Raw genomic sequence first — 19,291 nt, forward strand, 5'->3', positions numbered from 1 at the left:
TGCCAAGGGGCTTGCCTAAAGTGCTCCCACCCAACCAGAGTACAATTCAGCCACATAATGTTGACTCCTCAGCATTTAGAGGATTCGATTCAGGGCCAAAGAGGAGGTCAGAAGAGGAAGGCTCCCTGGATTGCAGAAAGGTGTTTCACCATCAGTTCTAATAATAGCATGTGGCAGCCGCACTTCTGGTCCTTCCTCTGCATTTTAATCCCATTCTTTTCTAAGCCTCTCCCAAGGCCTCCTTTACCAGTCAAAATCAGCCAAGCCTTCGTATGCTGTTAGAAGAAAAGAGGACTGATAGAACCTAAGTACCGACTAGAGAAAATCCAAGAGGCTTTTTGTGCTGGATGATCCATCTGAGTGAGTCCGGGTCCCTGATTTACCACACGGGGAGGTCCTGACTACAGTGTGGACATTGGTCCCTTTGCATCACTACCTTGTGTGTATATACAAAGGCTGCTTTTTCTCATCTTGTTTGCCCTAAAACATTTTTGACTTAGCCTCCACATACTTGAAAATTAAGAGTTTAACCTGTCAAAATCGGAGGAAAATTGACTGAATTGCATCTCCGTCACGAAAACACATTTTTCAACTGCCATGGCATTTTAGACTGCATTTTCCCTTTCTGCTAGTGTGACTTTCCCATGGCATTTCCCTGGATAAACATATAGTTTATGCCGTAATATTTATTAACAAGGAGTCCTCTGGGTAGATGGTGGCACTAGGAATTTCTGCTTGGCATTTTGTATGCTGTCCAGCTGAGTCCCCAACCATGTTGTGAGTCAGTGCAGACACAGCAGGTTTCAATAAAGGCAACAGTTATCTGAGCACGCTGCAGCTGCGACTCAGCTCAGCCACTGGGTCACCAATCTGGGTGACCAGATTTCTTTTTTTTTTTGAGACGGGGTCTCACCATGTTGGTCAGGCTGGTCTTGAACCCCCAACCTCAGACGATCTGCCTGCCTTGGCCTCCAAAGTGCTTGGATTACAGGCGTGAGCCACCATGCCCAGCCACTTTTTCTTATTAAGACGGAGTCTCCCTCTATCACTCAACTAGAGTGCTTTGGCGCGATCTCAGCTCACGACAACCACCACCTCCCAGGTTCAAGCTATTCTCCTGCCTTAGCCTCCAGAGTAGCTGGGACTACAGGTGCATGCCACCAGGCCTGGCCAATTTTTTTGTATTTTTAGTAGAGATGGAATTTCACCATGTTAGCCAAGATGGTCTCCATCTCCTGACCTCGTGATCCACCTACATTGGCCTCTCAAAGTGCTGGGATTACAGGTGTGAGCCACACACCCAGCCTAAGCTGGCACCTTTTTAAAAAAGGGATTCTGACAGAGAGATGCTTGTCAGTTGAGTCTTCCAAAAATCTTCTTCCCTGGGTTCTTCTAGTCCATCTCCTTGGCATGCGCCATTCCCTATGCATCTTTTGTTAGACTACATCTCTGGTTTCTGAACACAGCCTGGACACTGCTGATGGGTTAGATGGGTACCACATGCTTTGTCATGTACCATGATTCCACTCATGAAGTTATTCCAGTGGGATAGATGCTGAGATTGTTCACCATGCAAGAGTAATCTTGCTGCACATAATATTTTCCTTGCCCTCCTTTGGTAACTTCCCAAGTTCCCGCAGTCACTACTCAGTTATGCATGTGTGCTAACTCTCAGAATACTTTGCAATTAAAGCCCTGCCAATTGGATAGCGTGTATTTCTATTCAATAATCTTTTCATTCACTCATACTAAACATTCATTACATTGCTCAATTTTAAGAGCCCTTTAACTTGTCATATACATGGTGAATATAACAGCACTTGCATTCTAAACTAGGTTTTCACACAGCAGTACAGTGGTGATTATAAAACAACCACTCTGAACTGTGGCATCTCTAGCCATGGTGAATGTTATAAAGAAAGTGTATTTACTCTAGTCCTTGCCCCACACCTGTCCCCACATGCCACCAAACTCAATATAAACCCCACATAACCAGCAAGAATGTCTGAGGTGTGCAGGTCATTGCAACAGGATCGCAACAGATGCATAGTGGGTGAGGTTCCCCGGACATGACCAAGACACTGGTTTATAGCGGCCCAAGCTGCTGTAGGTCTAAGATCCCACTCAAATACTGTACTCACTTTCCTACTTAATGGTTTAGGAACTCTCTTCTTATAGCCCCCAAAGCTACACTCAGAGCCACTTTTTTTTTTAAATCTACACAGCTGCCTTCCCAAAAGTATCCTGCAGTGATTCCATGTTGCACTTGCATTGTTTCCTTAGTTAGCTCTGACTCCATGTTTTGGCAGCCTTTCAGCCTCATTCCTTTTTCCTCCCAGTCTGTAATAAACCTAAGCAAAAAACAGTAGGTGTATTAGCTCAAGAATTGGGAGGTACCTGTGGAACTGTTGGGTGATGCCAGTTTTTGTGTCAATCGGCTGTGGGAGCCCCTGGCACGGAGGGCCAGACCCACCACTTATCTCCCAAGGGAATGAGGATAAGTCCCCATCCATCTGTCTTCTCCCCTCCTCTGGCATCATAGACCCAGTCCAGCAGATAGGGGCATCTCGCTGTCTCCCTCTGGAGGTGGAGTGGGGGAGGATCTCACTCCCAGAGATGCTCCTACAGCTTTCTTCTCTCCCGTGGATTGAAGGATAAAGAGTACTTATTTGCTCCCCCATAGCAAATGAAATGGGGAGTTTCCTTAGGGTTCTGGGAAGTGAGGGCCCATCCTTGTCACCACCCTGTGGTGCCCCAGGGGTAATCGGCCAACTGAAGGAATATAAGATCTGTAAAATAAAATCTTAATTCCACAGAAGTATGATTCCAGCTACAAAATTTGAGCTCTCTCTAAACACTAAACATTCTACATTTCCATAAGTCCCACCATCAAAGGAGAAGAAAATAGCATTTATATTCTCTCTAACCCTGAGCTATCCCCTCCGCCTACTCCCAACCAAGAACCATGAGCAAAATTCTTTGCTCCATTTTAGAGAAGGAAAGTGGGAAGTGCATTTTCTTGTATGCAGGGACTACTACAAAGGGGGAGGGGCTCCTGTTCGGGCCCTTTTAAACTAATTTTCCATCTGCTCCCAATCCAGGTTTTTCAAGTTTTTATCTCCGTATTGGGATATTGTTGAATGAAAGTACACAATTACCAATGTTTTCTTTTTTTTAATGGGCTTCTACCAACAAAAACATAGGACTAGTCTAGTGTTAGCATGAAAACCTGTCTCATTGGCTTCTCCAAGTTCAACCTGAGGACCGGCAGACCCCCACAGACTTCCAGCAAGCAGAACAAATCAAAAAGGATTTCCAGAGACAGCAGTAACTTTACATTGCACCCAATGCTCTCCCTGGGGCAGCAAATCTTCACTGTGAAATCTGCAATTCCAGGAGAGCAGAAAGCAATCTATCTCCCTCCAAAAACAAGCGGCCATTTCAGGGAACTGGACATATTTTCACTCCTATTGGTAGGTATCCTTGGATTATTATGGTCTGCCATGAGCCTGGGAATCATGGCAGACAAAAACAGAGGAAGGAAGGAAGGAAGGAAGGAGAAATGGAGAGAAGTAAAAAGAATGCAAAATTGAAATGTAGCAAGAACCCATTACTCTGTGAGTCCAGTGTGCTGCAGGCTAGGTTCCATCTCTCACACACACAGAGTGACGTCCCAGTGTAAGGAATCCCAGCTAGTGGGCTCCCCAGCTGAACTCTACCTCTCAAAAGGGAGCTGGATAGGACAAAACTTCTGTCTGAAAGGTCAAGGCAAAATTAGGAGGAGGAACCAAGAACACAGACTTAACCCATTTCATCTAGCACAGAAGGACCCAGAATGCCAGGTATGATAGCACCTAGCAAATATTTACAAAGCACCCACTAAGTGCCCAGCACTTTTGAAAGAGATCAAGGGAACAGGAAGATGGTTGATGCTGACCTAACCAGAGCTATGTGCCCTCTGGTTTGTAAGAAGTGAGCAATCACCAGGCAGGAGAGCTGTAGGGGGTCTGCACTGGTCATAGAGAAAGGACAAGGAGCAGAAGACTGGCAGACCCCGATGCCACAGCAGGCCCTATGGTCACAGGTGTCGCCTCTACCTTGTTCCCTGAGTACAACAGTGTATAAATCTTTACTGTCCTGTAATTCTTTTTATTACACAGTGGTTTCCAACCCTGGCTGCACAACAGAATTACGTAAGCAAGTTTTTTAAATCCTGTTGCCCAGAACCCACTTTAGACTAATAAAATCAGACTCTACAGGGGTGGCACCCAGGCTTCAGTAGTTCTGAAAACACCCCAGGTGGTCCCAATGTGGGTCCAAGATTGAAAACCACTGCATGGAGGTAATTGTCCTAATTACCTCTCCAGCTTTTCTCTGCCCCCACATTCCTCTTATCTAAGCTGTTATATTGCCTTTTTATTTTTAGTTTGTTCTACTTCCTCCTTTCAGTAGACAATTCTATAATACTCCATTAAATCTTTTTTCATGCTTTAACTTTGCTTTTTCTCATTTAATTTTCATTGCCCACTCTACTTATTCCATCTTCCCATTATGTTTGTTTTGTTTTGTGTTTTCTTTTATCCAGCATCAACATTTGCAGGGCACTTGATATGAACAGAGTACTACAGCAGACACTTAACTGCTGCTAAAAATTACATTTAATGCAGTAATATTTTCTATTAGATCCTGTGCCATGGCTACAGGCTCTTGTCTTATGAGAGATTAGCATTTTGGCAAAGTATATCCTTCTTCCTTGTTATTTAATGCAGCTGCATTGGTGTATAAATTCAAGATTCAAAACAAGTATAATACAATAAAAAATAAAAGAAGCATTCACAAATATGAGGGAAAGCATTAGCAGCAGTCTGAAGCTAAATATCAACCTCACCCCTGCCAAGCTGTTGGCCTCATTGTAGGAGGAAGATGCTGCCATGTGCAGCAAAAAGAGAAAGGACCCAAACTGCATGCACAACTAGTGAGGCTGTTCTCTGAGGACAGGGCATTTACTGATTTAGGCTCATTTCCTCAAGGTCTGCAAGCAAGCCCAAGTACACAGGCCAGTTGCAAAGACACTGAAGGTTTAAATGTGGAAAAAAGGGACAAGAGACTGTCGGGGAAGGAGAATGCTTCAGTCCTCCAGGGAAGCTTTGGGTGAGATCTGCCCTCTTGTCCTGCTACAGCTCAGCTGAGAGCAGCCCTGGAGCCTCAGAACCACAGGCCCTGCAATTCCCTGGGTCTGGTAAGCCCCTGAGAGACCAAATCACTGTCCTCCCCAAAAGAGCCAGCCCAGCGCTGAGAATACCATACAAGCCAGCAGAGCTTTGCCAAATAGATGAATGAATGAATGAATGAATGAATGATTCCTCTGATGAAATTGTCCCAGGGAGAGTTTGTGGGAAAACTGAAAAGGAAGGTGGTTCCCACACTGGTACCCCAGTCCCTGATACTCTGATGTGGTTCTTCAATTTCTCTATCTTCCTTTTACCTTGATTTACTTATTATATCAATCTGTTTATTTATTTTAGGAATCAAGCCAGACACCCTGTTGGAGCAACAAGAGCTAGAGACATTTTTTCCTTTTAGAAGAAGCAAAATTTTCCAGTGGCAATTGACAGGGGAGAAGAAGAATAATTACAATATGTGCTGGTAAAGAGGACCCGAGATGGCTTCCTGATTCTTGTACATCAACAAGGTGACTTCTATGGTCCTGGTCTCCAGCACATCTTTCTTGGTAGAGTTGAGAATTCAACCAGCCAATTCTTCCTGAAGATTCTCAGAGCCACACTGGGAAAGCAGAGGACTCATAAGTGCTGCCCTATTCAACGTGACTCTCCTGGGCCTCTAGGTAAGTCACACACTGAAGCCCACCCCTCCCACCTTCCACCCTCGTCAGCTAATCCAGGTTAGTGCAGGTCTAACTTAGAGTATAAGGTGTGCTCCTGTGCGTAATTTCATGGCCACCAACAACCACATGGGCCAATGCTATCCCCATTTATTGTTCAGGAAACCGAGGCCTGGTGTGGTGAGTAACTTGCACGTAAGAGGAGGAGTCAGGTGTAAACTCAGATTTCTGAATCTAAATTCAGTGGTCTCCACTGCAGCATAGCTGCCTCTTGAAATCTAGAGTGGGGGCAGTGCAGAAAGGGGATCCCCAAGTTCCCAGGCCTCTTCCAGCCCAGTATTCTATGTAAAATTTTTCTCTTCCAGGTTTGTATGAGCAGTGGTAGCGTGACCCCGCCTCCTGTTCCTCAACAGTCTGTGCAAATTCAAAGAAATAGAGTGTGAATTCAAGGAACTCATTTGAAGAACAGGAAAAGCAACTCTCTGCTTGAGGTTATGGGGAAATGCAGGTTGAAACATGGATCTGAAGACTTGCTAAGGTCCCTTCCACCCTCAGCTCTTCCATTCTGTTCCCAATGAGGCCCAAAACACAGCTTTCTCCATCACTTTTCAATCTGTTTGTTGGTTGATTTGTCTGGTGCTACCAACCAGCACTGTGGCCCTGAAAATGAAATATAAATTACATCAACTTTACAGCCATTCATCACTAGCCATCTGATGCAGATAGAAAGGTAGGAAGCACCCGGGGCAGTTTGCATATCAGAGTCAGCAGTTCCTTTCTTAACCCCCCTCTGTCTGGCAAGGCTAAGGGAGCAGACATTCCTATAATGACCTGGCCTGTTTTTAGAGCTGCAGCCCTAAGAGTTAGTGTCCTTCCTGTGGCTATGATCTTGGCACTGTGCTCCTTCCTGCTCTTCTTTTGCTCCTGTGTGTAGTGGACCGCAATATGCTTTCAGATCAGACTTCCTGTAGACAGAAGAAAGTATTTCACTTTGATAAGAATTTTTGAAGACCAGTATGGGTTCAGTGAGTGCTTTGGGGGGATTACACCAGAGATAAGAACAGACTAAATAACAAACGTGAGGCAGCATTTACAAATCATACAACACAATATGCAATGGCAGCTTCCGAGTTTCTGCAGAGGAGGGGCTGAAGATAGCAACCTGGTTGGAAGATGCCTCAGGAACTTACCTTAAGGCTGTATTTTCATAGCACATAAGATTAGGAAAGACATTAAAGAATGGGAAACCTTCAATTCTGGAGAAATGGAGATTATGGGGGAGAATTGATAAAGACCCCAAAACCACTCTTGCCTCTCCTACTAACTGTTCTAGTCTCAGGTATTGCTATTTGTATGACAAGGAGAAAATTAACATCATTAAGCAATGAGCCAAGTGTTTACGAGTATAATTTCATTTATTTCTCACAGAAATCCTATGAGTTATCGTCTCCTATTTTACAGAGTATAAAAAAAATTAGTTTTTCCTAGAAATCACATGAAGGGACAGATATCCCCTTGACAGGGCCAAGGAGACTATGGCATAATTGCTGGCCTTGACATGAAGAGTGACTGAGCACAAAGAGCCTGCACAGGGCCGGAGGACAGTTGGTCCTAGGGCAGAGCCCTGGCGGATGTTTCTACCTTCCACCTGGGCACCCCAAGACAGGCTGTGTTTTTGTTTAAATTCCATCTTATCCTGCCACAGGCCCAGGCCAAGCTGATGTTCCTGACCCGATGAAGCGCTAGCCGCACTCTGGCCCAGCTCCCACCACATCATCACCTGCCCTCTCCTGTACTGTCTCCTCCCTCTGGCTTTGATTTATTGTTCACACCAGCTCTCTCAGTCAGGCCTAGAGGAAGGTTGTTTTTGGCCATTAACAGTAAATTCTTAAAATTACCTCTAACCAGTGGAAGATATAAATCACAGTCATAAACATAATACACATTCTTGGGCCTTTTCAGAATGACTTCCTGAATAATTTGAGATAATTCAACAACAATTATCTAGAAAGACAGGCTTATTTGAGCCCTGCTAACTGCTCTTTTGATATTAATACAGCTTTAAGCCCTCTGTACTTCTTTCTGCCTCAAGGCTTTTTTATGCATGTCCTCATTTGTTACACAGAAAGTTATTTCCCTACCCATGCCCATACCTGTTTTAGGCAGGGTTGCAGCAGGAGACAGGGCACTCTAGGGGGTGATTAGAGAGAGTTTAATGAAAGAGAGTTTTATAAAGGTGTGAACAGGTGTTACGGATTGAACTGTGTCTCCCAAGGAAAGACATGCTGAAGCCTTAACTCCCAGCACCTTAGAATGTGACCTTATTTGGAAATAGGGTCACTGCAGATGTTATTAGTTTAAATGAGTTCATATTGGAGTATGGTGAGCCCCTAATGTAATATGACTGGTATTCTGTAAGACAGCCAAGTGAAGACAAAGACACACAGGGAGAGAAAACCACAGTGCAGACGAAGACGGGAGTGATGCAGCTGCGCACCCAGCCAAAGACCATCAGAGTTTCCAGCAAACCATCAAAATCTAGGAAGAGGCAAGGAAGGCTTCCCCTACAGGTTTCAGAGGGTGCGTGTCCCAGCTGATACCTTGATTTCAGACTTCCAGCTTCCAGAACTATGAGACAATACATTTACATTGTTTTAAACCACCCAGTTTGTGATACTTTGTTAAGGCCGCTATCGGAAATTAATACAGAAGGGTTACAGGAGGCCAAAAAGAAGGTGGCGAAACATCCAAGGCTGGCAACAAAGAACTGCTGCCACGCCAGACGTGAAGCGTGTAGGGGAGGAGCCTTTACAGAAACCTGCAGCTGTGGAAGAGGAACTGTAGCTTCCAGTGGAGGAAGGTGAGTGAATGAATTCATTCCTCCTTCCCTCCAGCCTCCTGAAGGTGTCTCCATTGGCCAAATCAAATGGAATGGACAAGCAGGTGGATGCTGCCAATTAAGGTCAGGCCTCTAGAACAGGAAGCAGAGTGGATGTGCAGGGGCAAACAGACTCAGTCTCAACTGCAATGCCACTTTCTCTTCAGGGAAGCCTTCCCTGACCTCCTAACCAAACCTGGCCTCTGAAACATGCTCTCATAATCCTGCTTCTGCAGAATACTTACAGCTGCAATGGAGGAATGAATTATGCAAATCATTAAGTGATGACTGACTCTCATGCTAGAACACAAGCTCCATGAGAGAAAAGACCGTGTCTGCCATTCATCATTGAATCCTCAGGGTCTAGCATGTAGTAAGAATGACTAGGTTTATAGGATGTGCCAAGAACTAGGCAGCCTGATAGTAAAAGGTCAAGTATTTCAGTCCAGATTGACCTTAGCAACTTTCAAAGAGCTATAGACAGCAGACACCATTATGTTCTGCCGGGGGAGCGGGGTGCTAAGGATACAATTTATAACATCGAAGAATGTGACCACCTTGAGTACTTGCTAACAGTCCTCCAAGAGCAGTAGGTGGGATGGGCAGTTGTGCAAGGTGAGGCGAGGCAAGGGTGGGCGGGAAAGCAACTACCATGGGATCAAGAAACCTGAGCTGCTCCTATCTGGATTTTTTTCAGGGCAGTCAGGTCCTAGTCACACCGGGGAACTTAAGAAAGCTTAGGCGAGTCTTTCCTCAACTAACCTGGGAATGTAATGGTTATGTAAGTCCCACACCCACCCTCCAATATGGAATGCCACCTTTGCTAGTGCCTTTTCGCTTGCCAGTGACCCTCTTCCCAGCTTCTGCAGCACTCTCTCATTCCCATTATTAATTTACCTGTTTGATTTCAAAATTTCAAAGATTGACCTTTAAACTCAAAGGTGTAGGTCTCAAAAATCCAACTACTTCCCTCTTTTGAAGTCCATGTAAATTTAGCCTATCATAAGTTGGGATGTAGTGGTGGTTTCTAAGTTTTTACAATACTTTCCTTTGTGTAATTTAATATAGGTAACCTAAGAACCCTTCAGAAAAGAAGATAGATGAGCTCAATAAGGAGCAGGAAACTCTGGTTCACATTTGGAAGACAATGTTTCATTGGATTGCTCTTTAACACATGGGTAAATAACCCTGATCCAACTTTGCCTAGAGGGAGTTTGCAGTGAACACAACAATCATTACATCTTCAGAGTCTTGGTGCATATACTATCGATCTCCTCATTTGATGGTTCTTTTGATTACAACTGTAAATGTCAATAATTCTTCTTGGCATTAACTGTTAACATCATCACAAAGTGTCTAACATGAACATCTCATTTGAAACTGGAACAGCAATATCAAATTTAACATCTAGGACAGGAGGCAGAAACCTTGTTATCAATTAAATAACCTGCCTTAACCTCCTCTCCGTTGGCCTAACTTACCTGAATCACACTATCGGTCTTGAAGGTGGTACTGTCATCCCACTAACAGGCAGCAGGCCCTGCGAGCCTCCTGTGATCAGCTACACTTCTCTGGAGAATGAAACAGCTGCTGATTAGGGACTGACTTCCTCAGTCACAAGTGTGTCACAAGTGTGTCAGCTCAGAGGAGGGGCCAGCCAGAGGATAGTTGGGAGGCAGAGCTGCCCCTAAGTGAGCCATGGAGAGGTTCTGCTCCCTCATCCATCTCTCCCTCTTCTGGGCAGGTAAGGCAGACCCCGGAACTTTAGCCAGACAAGACTCAGCATCAAAGAAGCATCAAGGCTCCCAGGATCTGGTACTCATGGACTGCGCCCCTTACTCAATGACCTCAGCCCCCAGCCCTCACTGAGCTCTCCTCTTGTGTCTTTTCTTTCAGGAGCCATGTCAGCCATTGAGTTGGTGCCTGAACACCAAACAGTGACTGTGTCATTGGGGGACCCTGCTACCCTCAGGTGCTCCATGAAAGGAGAAGCGATCACTAACTATTACATCAGCTGGTACAGGAAGACCCAAGGTAACACAATGACTTTCATATACCGAGAAAAGAACATCTATGGCCCCGGTTTCAAGGATGGTTTCCAAGGTGAAATTGATCCTGAAAAGGACCAGGCTGTACTTGAGATTCTTGCAGCATCGGAGAGAGATGAAGGGTCTTACTACTGTGCCAGTGACTACCACCCTGCTGCAGCTCTACTTCTCAGCACCTCAAAAACCATTGCCATCCATGGAGAGCAGCGGTTCCAACAAGATCATGATTTTCTCTTGAATAAATAATTTAGGAAATGGGGACCAGAGAAAGCTATTATTCCTACCTTTCTTTCAGGCTCAGGCACTCAGCTTGCCCATGCTCTCCCATGGTGCTCAGATAGGCAGCCGCCAGTGGAACAGAAGAGAGGAGAGATAGAGCCAAAAAAAAATGAATTGTAGCATCTACGGTAACAATTTTCTTGTAGCCTCATAAAAGGTTTGCCCACAGAGCCAAAGTGCTTAGAGTATAGCATAGATTAAGGAGGCACCGTACAATGTACAACTATGGGTGACATCCAGTTTCTCCCCAGCCACATGCCTCTGAATCTATGCATTCTATAGGAAAAGGACTGGCAATGCAGGAAGGCTCATCTCCCTCCTTCAGATCAAATATGTACACTACCTGTCATCTTCCCCAATGTGGAAGGAAAGACTCCATATCTAGCATGCTGTATTGTTTTGATGATTACTGACTGGATATTTTGTCTTGTTTTTGTTTTGTTTTGTTTTGTCTTGTTTGTGAGACAGGGCTCTTGTTCAGTCACTCAGGTTAGAGTACAATGGCATGATCATAGCTCACTGCAGCCTCGTACCCCTGGGCCCAAGTGGGATAAGGTATTTTGCCCTCCCTTTCTTCTCTAGCTGTTTACGTCCACATGTGCTAGAAACAAAATGCTGAAAAATTGCTTCAACTAGCATTTCCTTATCCTTCTATGGACAGCTCAATTTAATACTGCACTTTTCTCTTGAACAATGTGATTTTCCAGATTTAGATGATTGACAGGGCTCTCTACTCCAAGGCTGAACCTGTGGCAGAAATCAGCCTTCCTTCTGTCCTCATCTAGAACATCTACCACTTACCTCATTAAATAGCCTTATAAGAACTTGTAGTGATAGATATTTTCAGTGACTTGGTTATGGTGATGGTTTCACAGATGTACAGGCATATCAAATTCATTAGATTAGGCTAATGTGCACTCTAAATGTGCACAGTTTATTTCACATCAAGTATACCTCAATACAGTTGTAAAAATATTTTTTAAACCCAAATTTGATTTTTTAGGCTTCATTGGACTACTTCAGGCAATATCTAAAGAAAATGTTCTTCAACGAACCCCTCTAGTCAAATATCCCGTCTTCCACAGAAGTACAAAGAGGCTAACAGGGCTTGCCACAGCTTACTTGGTTTCAGTCAGGGCTTTTCATTGTTTTACCAAGGGTCTTCCCAATCATCTCTCCTCTCATGATTCTGCCTGACCTTTCACGTATATATAATACACATTTTATGCATACACATTTTATATATATATGTCACAATGTGTCATTGTTCCATGCATTTTAGTTATGACTGCTCCCATGAGCTCTTATCATTTATCTCCCCAAACAGCTATATTCCAAACCTTCAGAAAAATCTATCTTTTCTACTCTTCATCCCAAACCCACCCGCTCTGACCTGATGCCTGGTCCCAACATAGGCCTAGAACCTGTGCTCTGCCTCTGCCCCACCCCACTGGGAAGCTTCTTTGGTTGAATGATCTGCAAGACCCTGGATACTGGCTCTGCCCTTGGTCAAAGTCAGGTCCCCAAATTCCCATCCAGATACAGTACTCTGAGCCCCATGATCTAGAAAGGGTTTTGGACCCAGCCTTCCCGGGACATATTTAAACAGAAGGTCTATCATGACTCATCAAGCCCACTGCCTGCCACTCAGATTTAATTCTCCTTCTTTGAACAAATAATAAGCAGGAAGGTGGAGTACATCTCCAACATGAAGAGGATACAATTCTTCTCCCAGTTTGAAATCATAATTTTGGAAAAAGAATGACACCTGGAAAGCTGGTTATGCAGATGTCAAAGTTGTGGAGCCATGGTTTATAAGGCCTGCAATATGGATTCCTAGCAAGACCCCCAGTGACTCCTCTAACAGATACTGGGAAGAATGTCTCTAAGGAGAAGGAGGGGAAAAAATATCTGGACAAATCCAGAAAATTGTATGTCTGCTATAATAATAACTAACATCTGTTGAGTGTTTACTATATGCCAGGCAGCATTCTAAGCACTCAACGTGTGTTATATGATTAATCTTCACAACAGCCCTAGTATTCATTTTCTATTCTTGTCCTCATTTTACAAAATAGAACCCCAAAGCACAGAATACCTAAAATACTTGCCCAAAGTAGCACAGTTAGTAAGGGAGGGTGACAGATTTGAGACTCTGGGTGTTACACCAGAGGACACAGCATGTAATTTGGGAAATGGACCCATAGAGAAGACCACCTCCAGGATGTGTCAGAAGGAAGAGACAACAGGGGCTGTGCCTTCACCACCAAACTTGTTCAAACTGATGCTCCGTGACCATTTGTCAAAAAACTGGGACAACAGAGCAGTGGTCCCAAATGACCTCTCAAATGTTTTCTGAGATTTGTGATCCTGACATAAGCTTCATACTGTCTTCTAAAATCATCTGCATCTCTTCATCTGTGAAATTAGGATCTGTGAAATTAAGAGTTCTATCTTCACTGTGTTGTAAAATATATAATTAAAGAAACTAAATAAATTGCATTGCCTATAGTAGCTATTTAATAAATGTTACCTATTATAAGAAAAAGCAAAGTGCAAGGAAGAATAATTGAGAAGAAAGTGAACTAAATTTCTGAGCACCAACAAAATACAGCCACTTTACAGGTATGGACTCATTTATCCTATGACAACTCAGTGAGGTCATTATTATCCTTTCAGTTTTACAAGTGACGATACTGAGACTCAGAGAGGCTAGACAGCTTGCTTATAGAAGGAGAGCCAGGATCTGGGTCTGACTGGAAGTTTAATTGTCCTGGCTGGGGTACTGGGCTGGGACTGCGGAATGTAATAAAGAAATATCTTACCTACAGCAACATCTCAAGTAAAGGATAGCTGGGAACAGGTATGGGAAGTCCAATCATCTTTGCTCATGCAAAAGTTGCTTTTGACTCCTTGGCTAGTTTCCAGAAGAAAGGATAAGAGGTGAGGTCTTCAACTCCTTCCCCTTGTCTCCTCTCCCCTGCTTTAAAACACCAAGTGCAGTTTCAGCTTCCAGGCTTTTCTCTCAAGATGGCTCGCTCCCCTGGCTGAACAAAGGCAGCTGCTCCCCAGCCCACTGCCACTCGCACTCCTGACCACCACCCCTACTAGGTCGGCAGCTTTTCTCCCAGGCTACACCATGAGAAACATGAGAGACCGGCCCACGTATGCCCTCCTTCTGATGCTTATCAAAGGTAGTCTCTTGTTGGACTCCCTTAGATTCTCTGTGGGTGTTCATGGATTCACTACCTTTTCCTCTCCTTCTCAGGGGCCTGACTGGAGTAGCAACTCTAGGGGTCCAGGACTGGCATAATGAGAGCTAGAAAAATTCTCTGGGTTTCTGTCAGGTCCATAGAGTTGGTGACTTTACCACCCATATATATCTTTACTGTCAGGCAAAGTGTGCAAGTTTGTCTCTTCCATTTTCACTGACTTAACACTCATACGGAGGCAGCAATGGGGCTTGAGATCTGATAGCCACAAGTCTCTGCATTCAAAAGTGAGCACACAGGTACCAGAAAACACTGCAGTGGATTGAGGTGCAGGAGCCACTGTGTAAAGATTAGAAATTAATTTCTAACCAAATTTCTCTGCTTTAGTTAGGGTCTTCGTCCACTGCAGTATCTGAGACAATACATGCTCAGTAATAAATTTTCCATACTGACAAGGAGAACAAACTCAGAATCAAGGTTCCTTTCCTACTCTTCAATTCAATACATTACCCTAAAATGTTAATTGAAATGATACGATTATACAGCTTTTTTTTTGTCTGAGCACTTTATTTATTCTTCCAGCAAGTACCTCTCTCATATCTGCTTCAGTTTTCTCCAGAGAATTTATCACTATTTGGCGTGCTACATATTTTACTTGTTTATTTTTTGATGTCTGGCTCTCCACTGGAATACAAGGTCCTTGGTGGCAGGGATGAGTTTTTGTCTGTTTTGTTCATTGCTTTCACTCCAGCACTTAGAATAACTTTGGCCCCATACCAGACACTCAATAAATGTATTAAATGAATGAGTGAATGAAGTAAGTATGAGTGAGTGCTACATACCCTGCATTGAGCTGGATGCCAGGGACACAGTGGTGCACAAGGCTGGAGCGGACTCTGCCCTCTGAGAGGCTTTCTCCAAGCCTCGTCTACCCACTAAACAAAAATGCTATTGACTATAACAAGATTTTCCGAAGAGTTGATTAGAGAGCACTCTGGAACACCACATAACTTACTCTGGGAGAGCAGACATCGAGGCTCCTAAGTACATTGGATGTTAGTAGGGGCAAAATGAAGAGAATAGCAGATTTTCTCTTTTCTCCACCTTTTCTCTTTTGAGTCCCAAGGCCCCAGGCCCTGAGTCTGAGGCTGTCAAAGGAAAAGCCAAACATTTCTATTTTATTTCACAAAGGAATTTTGCAAACCTTCTCTCCAAACAGGCTTGCTGGGGCATGCTATTTCACCATGAAAATCCACGATAACACATTTTCCTAAGCAAGGGAGCGATTTCTAACTCCCTCTCTTTGTCACCACCACCGCCAAAAGATTTCGGTGTTCTTCAAAAATGCAGAATCCACAGGGTCTTTTTGGGCTTTTTAGCAATTTACACATACACAAACACGTATGTTTATGAGTGGTAACAGTGTATAGTCAAGTGCAAGAAACACTGCAGGGGTTCTCCGAAGGCATGTCCTGGATGCTCCCAGGCTCCAAGACAGCAGCCAGCCAGTAGAACAGCATGCCACCCAGCGTGCTTGACTTCATAGGAAAAAGCCCCAGTGATGGGGCAAAGGAAGCCAACATGCAGTTGCTTGTATTCATTTAAATAAAGCCAGGTTCTCAAACTCTGTGTTTAAATAAGAAATCTAACAGTCATCCATTTTCTTTTTACCTGCATACATATGGGAGAATAGGGAAAGTTTTAATTATCCTTCTGGCTTAAGGACAAAATTGCATAAGTATTTATAACTTTCAGAAAAAGAAATGTCAGTCTAAATATATTACTAGGGCAACAAATTATTAAGAAAAAAAACCCCAAAGTACAGGCTTTTGGAAATTAAAGTGCTTTCATAGAATATAGCAGCATTCATTCGGTAACAATTTATTAAGTACCTCGTATGCGCCAGACGCTTTTCAAGACACAATGGAAGCACAGCTCTCAGAATCTCAGGAGCTTATATTTTAGTGGAAATAAACATAAAATAAAATAAGTAAAATATATGTCAGATGGAGATAATTGCCATGGAGAGGAGTAAAACAGGCAAGGAGAGAGAGAGGGTTGTCGGCAGGCTTGGAGAAATTACAATTTTAAATCAGGTTGTCAAGAACGGATACAATGAGAAGGTGACATTTCAGCAAAGACCTGCGTGCAGGCAGGGAGCCCAATATTTGGAGTGTGGATGCTTGCTGTACTCTCCCTGTTAGAAATAACATTTTCATGCATATTCTTAAGACACATATACCAGCTTTTCTATAGGTTGGGGGGATAAGGAATCATTTTTTTCTTTCTTATCTTGCTAAGAGCTCTTTCACAAGTAGTTCACACTTTCATTTTTCAAAACCAAGCGATGAAATGTCATTAATTAGTACAAAGTGTGTTGGGGAGTAGACGGGAGGGTTTAGCAAGGAAGCAGTCCTGAAAAGACCAAGCCTTACACCACGAACAGGAAGATGACAGCACCAATTACTGACATATGAAAAATGAAATGAGGCATGGCATTTGGAGCCCTTTGCCTTGATTCTCTCCCTCCTCACGTGACCACACCCTGTGGATTGATGAGTGTTTCTTCCCCAACCATCCAGGTAAATATACACAGTGGGTGATGCATTTCTTTCACTCCCCAGATGACTCTACTCTAGCAGCCCCGGAAAAGAATCTGCAGCCTCATCTATACCTGCAGGTTGATGTGCCTCCCAAAAACTGTCTCACTCCATTGTGAAGCTGAAATAAAGCATGTGTTCACCTCAGTGAGATTCTTGGTTTTCCTTTTCTGGCTTCTCCAAAAAGTCAGTCATAGAGAAACCTGAGGGCTACAGAGCCACTATGGAGAAGGCTGAAGAGCCTTTACCATCCCTAGCTGAGCTTTAGGGATTCATCCTCCTTGGCTTCTGGGTGTACTGGGACAACAGGGTCCAGGGTAGGCCCTAGAGCCAGTTTCCTCCTTTACCTGCCATCTGACAGGAGAGAGAAGTTTTACTCTGAGGCAGTGAGAAGGAAAGTCAGCAGTCCCAGGGACAGTACAAAGGACACAGCCTGAGTGTGAGTTGTCATAGCTCTGTCACAGCCAAGGCCTCCTCATGCATAAAGACCTCACTGTGTTTGCATAACACGTGTGTTAGAATCATGAGTGATCGATAAAGGATTAGCTGCCTCAGTCTTCTAATCAGATGAAGAAGGGTTTTATGCACCAAGTTCATAAATAAGGACACAAGAAACCACAAAGCCCAGTGTAGCTGCCTCTATAAGTTGAAATTAGAGAACTGACACAATAGCAATGGCCCAGCTCTATAGTAAGAATCAATGTAAAATCTTTCAGTTCATAGAAAGTCAATTTCTCAGCATCAAAACCATCATCATGCTTTCTCTATGGAGGATATCCATCCCCATATATGTGTCTCAGAGTGTCACAACAATGAGAAACCAATTATCATCAGGCTCAACCCCTTTGGTTGAAGATGTAGAAACTGATGAATGAAGAAATTCAGTGACTTTTCCACATCACGCAATATAGTGCAGACAGGTAAAGTGATATACTATATTTTCGTCTCTTTCCTCCAATGTCCTAGAAGCAAGGGCTGAGAAAAGACAGAAAGGGGAAATCATGTGATCATGCCAAAGTGAAAGAAAAATGGCAGTGGAGTGTTCTCCAAGTTCCAGACAACTACCTCCTGCCATCTCCTCCACACTGGCAGATCTGTGAAAACTTTCTCATTGTTTTAACGAGAGGTCTCATGGCACAATTTAAATAGGCAGTTTTCCTCTCTTAAGTAGGTGGCAATGTAGTGCAGGTAGGTAAAGTGATATACAAAAATAAATAGGCTTAATCATTCACAAAAATATTAATGTGTGTCAAATTTCAAAACAGTAAACTAAAAATTGCCCCTAACTTTGGCAAGGTCCTTTCACTTACCTTAAAATGAACACGTTTACAAATTTGGACTACAAACTACATATACATTTTTATAAGTGAATTCTTTTAGTAGTGAAAAGAGCATAGGCTCTGGAATCAGAAAAAAATTGAATCACAACCCCTCACTTACTAGTTCTGGGACCTTGAAAAATGTTGCTTTAATTTTTCTAAACCTCTATTCCCTCATCCATAAAATAAGGATAATAATGTCATAGAGTTATTATAAGGATTAAATTAAATAATTGCTGGTAAGTACCAAAGTGACTACAATAGCAGAGGTGCTCAGCAATGCTAACTCCGTTCCTCTCAGCACTCAATGGTCTGCAGTGCAGTGGTTTCACCCTTGACTCCAGATGGAAGGAGACAGGAAAGGAAAGACAGAAAACCTAGAATGGGTGAGAACATGACCAATGACCATTAGCGTTTTTTCAAACCACGAAATCTCAAGTGCCTATCAACACATTTTTCATTAAATAATGCCTCATCAGGAAGTTCTTCCCACGCACCCTCTCTAAATCCTTTCCCTGCACTAATGACAGTGAAGGTCCCAAAAGCAAGATCATCACTGGGAGGGTCTAGCTCCCCAACAAGAGACGGTGTCCTCATTGCCCTTCATTTGCACAGATGCAGTGACACAGCTCAGTGTCAGCCTCACCAATAGTAACAGGGTCTCACTCTGTCACCCAGGTCAAAGTGCAGAGGCACAGTCACAGCTCATTGCAGCCTCAACCTCCTGGGCTGAAGTGATCCTCTCACCTCAGCCTCCTGAGTAGCTGGGACTACAGTGTGCAGCACCATGCCTGGGTCATTTTTTAATTTTTCGTAGAGACAAGGTCTTACTATATTACTCAGGCTGGACTTAAATTCCTGAGCTCAAGTGATCCTCCTGCTTCAGCCTCCCAAAGTCCTGGGATTACAGGTGTGAGCCCCCATGCCCTGCATGAATGAATTTTTTACATCAAACCTTCTGTGACAAACTTGGTTCAGATATCTGAGATAAGATCTGGACAAGGGGGGTCTCAGTCTTTAGAAAGTGCAGCCATACCTAACGTTATGGCTGCTCTCCCACAGGGCCTCCCGAGTCTTTAGGACACATTTAATGTATGCATCCATTTAGGAATA

The 19,291-nt window shown here is 43.7% G+C and overlaps 2 long non-coding RNA genes and 2 gene segments (V, D, J or C); 2 read left to right on the forward strand and 2 right to left on the reverse strand.

Moving 5' to 3' along the window:
* Positions 1-19,291, forward strand: part of LOC108315321 — a 307,441-nt gene that overhangs the window by 169,166 nt on the left and 118,984 nt on the right.
* Positions 1-19,291, reverse strand: part of LOC108315341 — a 271,354-nt gene that overhangs the window by 168,711 nt on the left and 83,352 nt on the right. The window lies entirely within an intron of this gene.
* The window catches only part of LOC119473613, a 105,744-nt gene that overhangs the window by 34,889 nt on the left and 51,564 nt on the right, over positions 1-19,291 (reverse strand). The window lies entirely within an intron of this gene.
* The window catches only part of LOC108315339, a 43,803-nt gene continuing 34,849 nt past the window's right edge, over positions 10,338-19,291 (forward strand). Inside the window, 3 exon segments of the C gene segment in view lie at positions 10,338-10,464; positions 10,617-10,924; positions 12,892-12,898. Coding sequence covers positions 10,419-10,464; positions 10,617-10,924; positions 12,892-12,898 — 361 coding nt within the window.

This window comes from Cebus imitator, unplaced genomic scaffold (genome assembly GCF_001604975.1).
Source record: "Cebus imitator isolate Cc_AM_T3 unplaced genomic scaffold, Cebus_imitator-1.0 Scaffold170, whole genome shotgun sequence".
Classification (NCBI taxonomy): Eukaryota; Metazoa; Chordata; class Mammalia; order Primates; family Cebidae; genus Cebus; species Cebus imitator.